The sequence below is a fragment of the Macrobrachium nipponense genome, chromosome 9 (assembly GCF_015104395.2).
Source record: "Macrobrachium nipponense isolate FS-2020 chromosome 9, ASM1510439v2, whole genome shotgun sequence".
NCBI classification, from domain to species: Eukaryota; Metazoa; Arthropoda; class Malacostraca; order Decapoda; family Palaemonidae; genus Macrobrachium; species Macrobrachium nipponense.
The window spans coordinates 43,687,307-43,697,888 of record NC_061110.1 but is presented as its reverse complement, the minus strand read 5'-3'; the positions used below and the strand labels follow the sequence as shown (position 1 = coordinate 43,697,888).

The 10,582-nt window shown below is 35.8% G+C and overlaps 1 protein-coding gene across 1 annotated transcript in view; it reads left to right on the top strand.

Moving 5' to 3' along the window:
• Positions 1 to 10,357, top strand: part of LOC135218058 (uncharacterized) — an 11,566-nt gene extending 1,209 nt beyond the window's left edge. The window contains exons 2-4 of the mRNA XM_064254202.1: positions 2,222 to 2,386; positions 9,050 to 9,116; positions 10,194 to 10,357. Coding sequence (XP_064110272.1) covers positions 2,222 to 2,386; positions 9,050 to 9,116; positions 10,194 to 10,357 — 396 coding nt within the window. The remainder of the gene's footprint in view (positions 1 to 2,221; positions 2,387 to 9,049; positions 9,117 to 10,193) is intronic.
• The last annotated feature ends 225 nt before the right edge of the window (positions 10,358 to 10,582 follow it).

The following is a 10,582-nucleotide window of genomic DNA, read 5'->3' as shown; positions in this document are numbered from 1 at the left end:
ATTTAATATTTTTATAATGGCAAACCAAGCTTCAATCCAAGTTATAAAAACCAAGAGATAAAATCCAAGAGCCCAGGAAGGCATGCAGTCCAGTACAGAAAATGAGGAGGAAAAGTGAAGACCAATCTATGATCTATAAATGAAAAATACCGAATAAAAAAACAAATATATATCAGATAAAACACATACGAGAGATAACAACCTCAAAGACAAACACAAATTAAAAATGAAGTGTCATTTTACCCTACTCAAGAAAACAGCATTTGCACCGGGTTTGCACTTCTGAAGTTTCAGCTATTCAGCCACAGGATCAGGATTAACTGAATCTTGTGGATGGTACTACAATCTGGGAAGACCTCAAAGCAAAGGATTATCAAAATTGTGGAACGCGGTATGAAGCATACACCATACGGTTACTAAAGATCAGTGATACAACCTTCGATAGAATTTGTCTAACCAACAATTTTAAATGCAAGCCAGCTGCTGAAGACTCTTCCGGGGAATAAAACGACTGAAACATTCGCTAAGAATAGAGAGGTCTCCAGAAGTTATGAGACTTTTTCAGTATACCGACTTTTCGCTTACTCGGGGAGAAAGCCCACAAAATACTTTGTTGTTGGGGGTTGTAGGAAACCTTAATAAAAAGTTCTGAAAAAGGCGTTTTACGCTGAGTTAAAGATACAGGAATTTTTTGATAGGATATTTATGACTTATTTATTACAATGAAAAAGTAAAGAATGAATAATGTGCGTATCAAACAGTACAGAATAATAATTTCTAGTAAAGTTTCTCGTATTTTCTAAATTTTCGCTGGTGAAACACTGGGCTAATGTCCGTTGATTTTTCCACATTTTAATTTATTTGATGTGTTGAGTTTAGAGGATATATTTCTCTTCAATTATTTTGTTTCCACTTATAACTTACAACATATGAACGGGTTTAATTTATGTCCTGTTTATTCAAGCCTTGTTGTTAGTATAAGTAACATTAATCATGAATATTAACTACGAAGGCCACTTCACTTTCAGTTAGGAAATTAATGTTGGCAACTTATGCGTCAGTAGGAAATCTTGCACGAGTCTCGAGTAAGCTGGAGGTCGGATCACGCCTTGTTTGTTTAACTGAAGTGGTTACAAACAAAAATTGTAATGAAGAAAGTCACCTAGAATTTTAAATGAATTACTTGTAGTTAAGGAAACAAGGTCACTACATAGAACTGGGTTGAGGAGCCAGTGTTATAGATCTGCCAACAATCGTTTTTTAAGTTTTGTTAGTGTTTAACCTCATCACATAATTTTTGCCATATGCTTCATTTAGGCAAACCTCTCTCTGTAAAGACATTGAATAATTACAGGTTTATATTCAGGAGATGGAATGAATGCAAAGAGTTTGTACATTAGCAATAAGTTTGTTTTCAACTCTGAGGGAAGTCAGAATCCTGTAACAAAACAACAACTATTTTTTTCGTAGAAAAGATATTTCAAAATGGAAAAACTGTTCAGCATTAGCAAAACGGACGATGCAATTTGTATATGAATATTTTACAGCAGAAACCAGTCTTTTTTGCAGATTTTGAAAAATTAATTTATACTGCTAAAAAAATACCGGAATCATTTTACTGCGCTTTTCTTCCCTACCTTATATTAATAATGAAAATGAAAATATTTAATCTTTCCATATATTATCTATATTTCTTTAACTGAAATTTATTTTTGTTTTACCAATCATAATACCATTGAAAAAAAAAAAAAAACGTTTTTTTTTTCTAGATGCACAGACAGTAGTCAACCTTTTTCTTTTGTACTGATATGAATGCCCCCCCCCACAAAAAAAAAAAAAATAAATAAATAACAGGTGAAATCAGAAGCTTCAAATAATGTGCCCCCAGTGTGACCTTCGGATCTTACATATGGGTTATTTGTTCCTGAAGGCAATTCATATCAATACTTAAGAAGAAAGACGATTCCCTGCTCCGCCTCTTTCCATAAGCTTGATACATCTAGCAAAAACCTTACAATATAAATTAATCCCATAAAATAAAGCCTTGGGACTAAGAATCTTTTTTAAAGGTGTTATGATTGGAAAAACAAAAGTAAGATAGAGACATAAGAAGGGGTGAAAAAAAAAAACACTTGGGAAATGAAACGATAATCAAGAATGATGAGATGCTTTCAGGAGAGAATGCTGCTCTTGGTTGATAGAACAAGAATTGAAAAAGAAGAAGAAGAAGAAGAAGAAGAAGAAGAAGAAGAAGAAGAAGAAGAAGAAGAAGAATCTAGAGAAGGATTTGTTGATTCTGGAAGAGAGCCAACAGGCAGAGCTGATTGATGCACGAGTGCAGGAGATTAACCCACTGAGGAAGCTAGTGAAAGTGAGAGTTGAGGATGTAATAAGAGAAATTTAAAGGCTAAAAATCGAGAGAAACCAGATTTGAAAGTGAGATACTGCAGTAGAAAAGTCAGAGTTGGACTAAGTATGTAACCTAGCTCTGTAAGGTATGTATGGATTAGGGAGATGTTTATGTGGCACAGAAAAATATTTGGTCCTTTGTGTAAGGACAAAGATTTCAGAAAAGTTTATAATCATTATAGGGTCGCAATTTTTATTATTGATGCTAAAATAAGAAGAACTGGAATAATTTGGCTTCTGACCTTAGTTCCTTGTGTACTCCATATATCATGCATGGTGAAATATTTCCTGATAATCTTTTTTAAATAATTATCTCGAATGACATAAAATAAAATCCTGAAATGCTAACAGAAAAGCATGTAACAATAGAAAATTATTTAAACAACTTTACGTCAGATATAACATTTTGAAAAATGAATAAAAAACAACGTGTCATTCACACATTCAGGTCCATTGTATCAGCTATTTATACTTTACTAAAATCCGCAATCCCTCATATAACATATCTTTCTGGCAACGAATATAACTTCGAAATTCCATGAAGTCTTTTTCTTCATATGTCATGTGTGAATGTACCGGATACTTAACCTTCGGCTAGCTTTGATGTTGACTCTCATTTCACCAACATTGCGGTAGAAGAAAATAGCAAATCAATTTACAAGTTCAACAACAAGTAAAAAAGACTTTGAACTGCTTTTGAACTTAAAAAAAAAATTGTAAAATCACAAGATGATCAAGACCTTGGAATTTGGAAGTATTCCTTACTCGCGAAAGTATTCTTTATATTCAGGTGAAAGTTCTGTCTATTTGATGGAATGTGAAAAATGATTTAATTATTTTGTTTATTTTTCTCAAGCTTTGTGTGTTGATTAATCCCATGTTTTGGTTTTCTTTATATTTTCTCGACGACAACCGACAAGTTTTGAAAAGTTGAATGAATATCACAAAGAGTCAGTGATTGGACTTCACTTGCATATTAATCTGTCTCTCTGTCTCTCTCTTAATACATATACGTATATAGATATAAAACACTCCCCTTCTAAGGGTGACTTCATTGCAAGAACGACACATCAGTTCCTTCCACATTCATACTTTACCTTCTGAATGCTATCCTTCCACAGCAAGAGAAGCTTCACACATCAACGGTGACGATTTAGACGACTCATTAACAACGATATCTAATCCCTCTCTCTTCCACACATTGCGCCATACTCCCCTATTTTGCACATTCTACTCAGATTTTGGAATAAGAAAGCCCTTTCTTCCTAATACATCTTTGATGTTATCCATCCACTATTAGATAAGACTTCCCCTTCTCCTCTTTCATTTGCATTACACCTTGTCCCAACCTGCATTCTTTCCACACAACCGAACCATCACGCAAATCTATCATACATCATTTCACCTTCATTCTCCTTTAGACTGCGTCTACATATCTCCATCTCTCCCAGTCCTTCAATGCTCCTAATGTCACGTATAATATCACTGCTGCTCACTCAAATAACTTCATTCTTTTTCTTTTTTTGTATTCCCAAACAACAATTCGATCTTTTTCCACAATGGAGAATTCCTCCATATATTCTCACTGAAGCTTCCACAAAAACCCAATCCTCTTCTCCATATTTTGCACATATCCTGCAATTGTTTTTGCGTCATCTAATGTGTGACACCTTTGTCGTTAGGATTCCAAACACTTATACAAATCAACTATTCTGTTCGTTGCAAACACTGATAAATAAATAATCCTTCAGAACTCTAATCTAGCTCGTATTTATCATCCCCACTCAGTTGTTACCTTCTGTAAACAGCAACTAGCCTACATTTTTCACACTTATATTCTTACCCAGTAACATCTCACATACTATTTCTAGTGTCTTTCTCTCCACCTATATATTTGAGCATATGCTTGGATTCCAGAAGAAAAATTTTAATCCATCTCAGTACATACTCTTGATTACATGCCTTCAACACCCTCCATATTGCCACTTTATCCGGGTTTGTAGTACGTACATACTACATTCAGTCCTTTCATTTACTCTTAAGTATCTTATATAACTGTTTCTTAATAGACAACCGATTATCCTTCAATTCTCTTCCACAGCGAATCCTTCTTCCTTTTGTCTTAGTTAATGAAACAATAATCCATGATTTTTTTCATAGGTAAGGCTCTCAAGTAGGACGGGTATTAAAGAGACATATTTGTGTGCTGGTTTTGTTACCCTTGGCCCCCGAGAAGCGTCGGCCCAGTCATATGGAATGGAGGATAATTACTGACAATCTATTGTTGAGGTGACTTCCTTTCTTGGCACTCAGCAGTAAGCCGCTTCTAAGCATTGTCAGTTTTACTTTGAGGTGTCAAGCGTTCCTGTTGTCTCCTCCAGTAAGCCAGTGTTAAGTTTTTATGAAGGAAAATTGATTCTATCTACTGTCTGATGGTAGTCACGGAATACAGTTTTGTAAGTGTGTGTTATCTCGTACAGTTATTTAGTCATATGAAAAGAAGGGGTACCTTGTATGCGTAGTTGTTTTATACAGGAATGTCAATGTATCACCCAATAGCCACCTGTTGTCTGGAGTATGCGTTCTATTCAGTATTTCACCACAAAAGGATAAAAAATTCTATATAGAAATGGCTTTTAATCAAACCCCTAAACAACATCTTATAGATTTACAATTAATAAAAGATGCTGCAGACGTAAAAATGTTGACTTTTGTATCTAAAAAAAAAATTTGGTTGCTGTCTGGTTTTATTCTCAGAGGAAGTATCTTTACGCAGTTAGTGGGTCCAAGAAAAAATGATGTGTACGTCCAGTAATAGAATACCAACAGAAACTATACCGTATTGCATCACATACATATATCAGTGTTCCTAGGTATCTAACAGGAAAAAGGTATGGGTTTTCTGCTTTTGGGGATATATTTTTATAATGCTCTCTATATAAAATTTGTTCCCTAATTTACTATAACCCATCCACAGGTTTAAGCAGTTGATAAAAGACTTTCTATTGTGTTTTCTGTGACATCACCAACCTCTGACAGCTGACAGCTGACAGCATCTCTCTGAAATATTATTTACTATACTGCAGGCAAGAGTGGCACAATTATTCCCGAATACTGGTTAATTTTTCTGTATTTTTGTTCATTCCTTAATTTTTCAAGCGTTAATTTTTGGTAAATAAAATTATAATCATTTTTGTCATTAAAATGTCTCTGAATTTTTTTTTATTTTATCAAATGGGACGTTATTGATAATGAGTAAGGATACTGAATGTAAGGTAATTATTCTGGATCTCAGAATAATAAAATTTGGAGGTCCTTACCATGAAAATGGTGACAAAGTTACTATTCTAAGTATCTGTTTTAACTTGATCTAGGTTCCAGAGCCACAGAATTTACTTGTATGTCAACATTGCTTTTTATAATTCGATGAAATGTAATGGGTAAGCAAAGTGGATTAAGTATATTTTTTAAAGTGACCTACTTTTCACTAAGAACTAATAACATAAGAATTTGGATTCTATGTAACATATCGAAGCGCATCTCACCAGCAACGTTTTCCAAAGTGCTCTTAAATATTCTTCAAAGTCCAAAATCTATGAGTTTATTTTTCCATTATTGTTTCATCCTCATACGGCAAAACAGTTCGGTCTTTATTTGGTTTGCTTTCTTCTTGGGTAAGGAATAGTCCGTTGACATACATAATCAGTTTTTCACATTCATTTGTTTTGTTTCCGTTATACTTTAATGCTTTTTCGGTTGAGAGATAAAAAGGGTTCAAATAGTTCATAACTTCCTGAATTAATTCACCCAACACTTTTACCCGTACTACAATTTTTACGATGTAAATGACATCTAGACTTAAGAAAATTATTCTCCACACGTTTGGTTAGAGAAAGAGCATCGCCAAATACGCGAGCTCTTGTAGAATGACCTCCTCGAAGAAGGCTAGTGCCGTCAGTCTCACGTCGCACACTGTAAGGATTATTAAATTGCGTTTGCAATGACCATTCGGCCCCTAGCTGCCGCCCCTTTATAGCCTTTAATTCAAATCCATTTACACTTCCTTCCTTCAATCTTGCTGTCCATCACCTCCAACTGCTACGTGTCAGTGGAACTGTTGGGTTTTCTCCAAGTTACTCCTATACATCTTTATGTTTAATTTTCGTTCATTAGTAAGCCTTCATATTTTATTGCTGGAAGGCTGGAAAAGCCCCGTGCTTGGCTTGACGGGCTAAATTTCATAAATCAAATGATGTCATTACTCGGATTTCCTGGATTATTTCTTTGTTTGCCTCATTTCGGGCCTCCATTCTGGCCCTGTTCTAAACGTGGTCTTATCACTATTAACTGTGGTTAAGAAATTAAGCTAGAATCTTACTTTTCAATGAACAAAGGCTTGATGAAAAATTATATCCCTAGGAACGAACAAAGGATATAAAAAAAAGGAACTGACTGGAATAAAATGTATGTTTTTAAACATGCACTGTGAAGTAGCCAAAAAAATATTCATATCAGACTGAATTTTAGGAAGGAAAGAGTAGGAAGTCCCGTAAATAATTGGAGGAAATGAATAAGGAGAAATCCTTTGGGCATGTGGTAATCCTCTGTGTAATCACACTGAGTGGCTTACCCTTCGGTGGCAGTCGTTCCCTCTTTGCCATAATTTTTTTCATACGAATAACAACAGGAGCAGTGCAATGATTATCACTATTCTCCTACTCTCTTCGCCCTGCTTTTTGATTATTATTATCAATATCATTATTACTGTTATTACTATCTACCTGCATGAGCGGATATATTTTATATTTCGCTTCACTGATCTAACTATCCTTTTTTTGGAGCCTCCATTATTCAAGGGGTTGCCTTGCATTTATCTAGTAATTCTTATTTCTGCTGGGTAAGAACACATTCGGCATTTAATCTTTTTTTTTTATTAAGAAGTGTAACTTGAAGTACTTCAAGGCAGAAGAGATGTATTGAACAGAATTTTATTTCAATACTGTTTTCCCCAAGTCCCCAACAGGCGCATCTGAAGTGGTCACAAAGCAGGAGCATAATACCCTTTGCCCTCTGGTTTTGTGTGAGAGAGTTTACAGTTCAGAGACTCTACTAGGCATAAGCCGTGATGCGATGTGATGAAGATTCCAGATGACGTTTCAGACTGTAATAAGGGAAGGTGTCAGTGCCTAATCAAAGTAAAGTTGAGAAACCTTATGAAAAACTATGATTATAAGAGTGTCAAGTATATGTGTGGGGAGCTCAAGATCAGTAAAGTGTCTAAAGTCAATATTTTTGTTATAAAATTAAAAGTGTAATTTTCAAGGTGCTTTCACCGGTAGTAACAAATATTTTCTCTTACTAGGGATAGGTATAAAACAATCCGAGAGAACATGCTTGGCTTCGCATTATATAATTGAGATAGATCAATAATTCAAGAGAGGCAGAGGCATATACATGTTTCGATAGTGGGTCAAAGATAATCATTTGTTGAGTAGATAACCTTCTCCCTCTAAGAAATGTCTGAGATAAATAAATGGTAAACATTTTAAAATACAACATGCTCTGATTTATGAAAGTTCAGAGGTTCAACGCCATCATCTAAAGTGAAAGCTTAAAACATAAGCAAGGTAATTAACGTAAAGGTATATCGTCCAGAGTAAGACCTAACTTCAATAATGAAGAGGCAAATGTTAAAAGCAATGTAATTCAAAGTAAAGATAATAAGAGTGATAAAATTAGCAACTCTATGGCAAAAACGTGGTCTGATGGAGTTTAACAGTGAAGAAAGCAAAAGGACAGGGATAATGCACGAAGAGGTCGTCATTGTTATCGAAGGTTCAAAATGACGGTAATAGTTCTTCACACTACATCCATAACGAAGAGGACAACTAACAAAGGTATAAAATACCATAAACCTGGGTATGGGTAAAAATAAGGAGATTGAATGTTATGCCTTTCTGTATGATCGTTGTGAAGAAGTGACAAGTCTTATAAATTTGTTAGACGGACGTTATAATCAATTGATTAAGGACATAAAAAAGGACTATACAGATACTGTAGTTTCTCAGTATTCACAAAAGATGTCACGTGCTAAACTTAATGAAGGATAAAAACACTCATTGCAATGTCCACATTAAAATAGGTGAGAATGAAACTGAAGGAGGCCAGAATGATATATGTTACAATACTTTTGAAGTAAGTCAGATTAATAGTGGGAATGGGAATAAACGGATTGAGAGTTACAAGAAAAGTAATGCTGATTATTATTCAAGATTGTGCAGCCCTTATCCCTGACGAGAGACGAATCTTTAATTCCATCACTTCGAGGTTTTGTACTTGTTGATCAATATCAGATGCTTTTTTCTAGTGTAATTTAACAAGAGACTCGACAAGTTGGTAGTTTTCAAAAACATTGTCTTGTTATGGTTTTGGGAGGTCATCAGCGAGAGGGGATAGCTTTACTCTATAGCTAGGATGACGTTTCATAAGGATTAGGGCATTGGCCTTTCGTGACAATTCAGAAGGAATTTATCAGTATCACAGATAGAGAAGGCAAATTATTTCATGGCAACAAGCCACCTTTATCTCCTTCTTCATAAGGGACTTCACCCGTAAGTCCTCGCTTGTTTTATCTTTAAAGCTGTTTAGCTGCCTGAGCATTGCTAGGATGGAACAGCCTAACACCTATATCTATACAGTGGTGAAAGGTAGGAGGAAAGAAAGGTGACTGGTACTCTTTTCCTCTTTCCGTCTTTTTCTGTGCAGCAGCTAGTGGCTGTATTCCCACTGGTCAGGCCAAATGCCATTTACCTACTCTAGAGTATTTTTAGTGTACGACGGTTTTTGTAATCTGAAAATGTCACTCAACAAGGGTTTGTACGAACGGTGGAGATATATACTTCCGATTTTACAATAATATGCTTCCTTTGGTGCTCGTGTTTGAATCTCACACAGAAAACCAAGAGTTCACATATTTTCTCTAGTAAGGTTACAAATAAACCATACTACTTTGACACGGGACCCCATGGTATTCAACACCACATATTCCAGGATGGTCAGGCACTTATGAGACTTGTTTTCCTTTGTTCACACCCGAGACCAGAAAGCTGAAATTTCTGGGTGGGTGATCAACACCATTTACGATCTCTGGATAATACCTCCAACCTGAGGAGTGATTCTTTGTAGAAATCTAAAATTTGTAATATCATGGCTGGCATAGGAACCCTTAACTTGTAGGTTAGTATGTATACTGCTGCTAAAGTATTTGGAGCTGCCCAGTGTTACTGAAGCAGAGGATGACAAGCCTGATTTTCAAGTTGTCAAAATCAGGAGAAAGTATACGAAGTCAGGAAACAATAGTGTCTAAGAAGATAAAAGGAATAAGACTGTTGGTGCTATATTTTCCTGACATGGCTGTTCTTAAGGCTATTAATGGCAGCAAGAATGTTGTTTAAACATCTGCAGGATGTACTCTTTATTTAACAAACTATGAAAAATATTTTTTTATCAACGGTTCAGTGGACAATCCCGATTTCTTTGTTTTACCAAGAATTTGAAGGAAAATGTGCAAATAACTGCATGCAACCTGTGCAATGTACCGATAAAAAAGAATGATGGGACTCATCAACAGAAATAGGTCACTGACAAAGTCATGTACTATTCCATTGGCACCTAACATTATGGAATGGCCATCACTTTTGAGAGAAACGCGACAGCCTTGAAAAGATTCTTGGATTTAATGTAGAGAGGAACCTTCCTCAAACTCTTTCACTAACCTGTTGGAGGAGAAGACAAAGAGGAGAGTATGGGAGAGGAGAATGAGCAGGAAGAGGAGGAGGAGGAAGAGGAGGAGGAGGAGGAAGAGGAGGAGGAGGAAGAGGAGGAGGAGGATGGCAATAAAGAGGAAGTGGAAGGCAAAGTGCAGTGGTGCTTCTTCAACCACCAGTGACTTCAGGTCTCTCTATCCTCCCTATGTCTGCTGAGGTCAGAGCTGAGAAAGATATCGTCAGAGGGATAGGAGCAGGAGCTGCCAGAGAACCTTCAATAGGAACAGAAGATAAAAACAGGGACTTCTACAGATGCACTAGACTTGGTCACAAAGCAAAAGCGACCCAAAAGCAGCAGAAAAAAGAGCTGAAGCAGAAGCAGATGAAGTAGCAGGAACAGACATCAT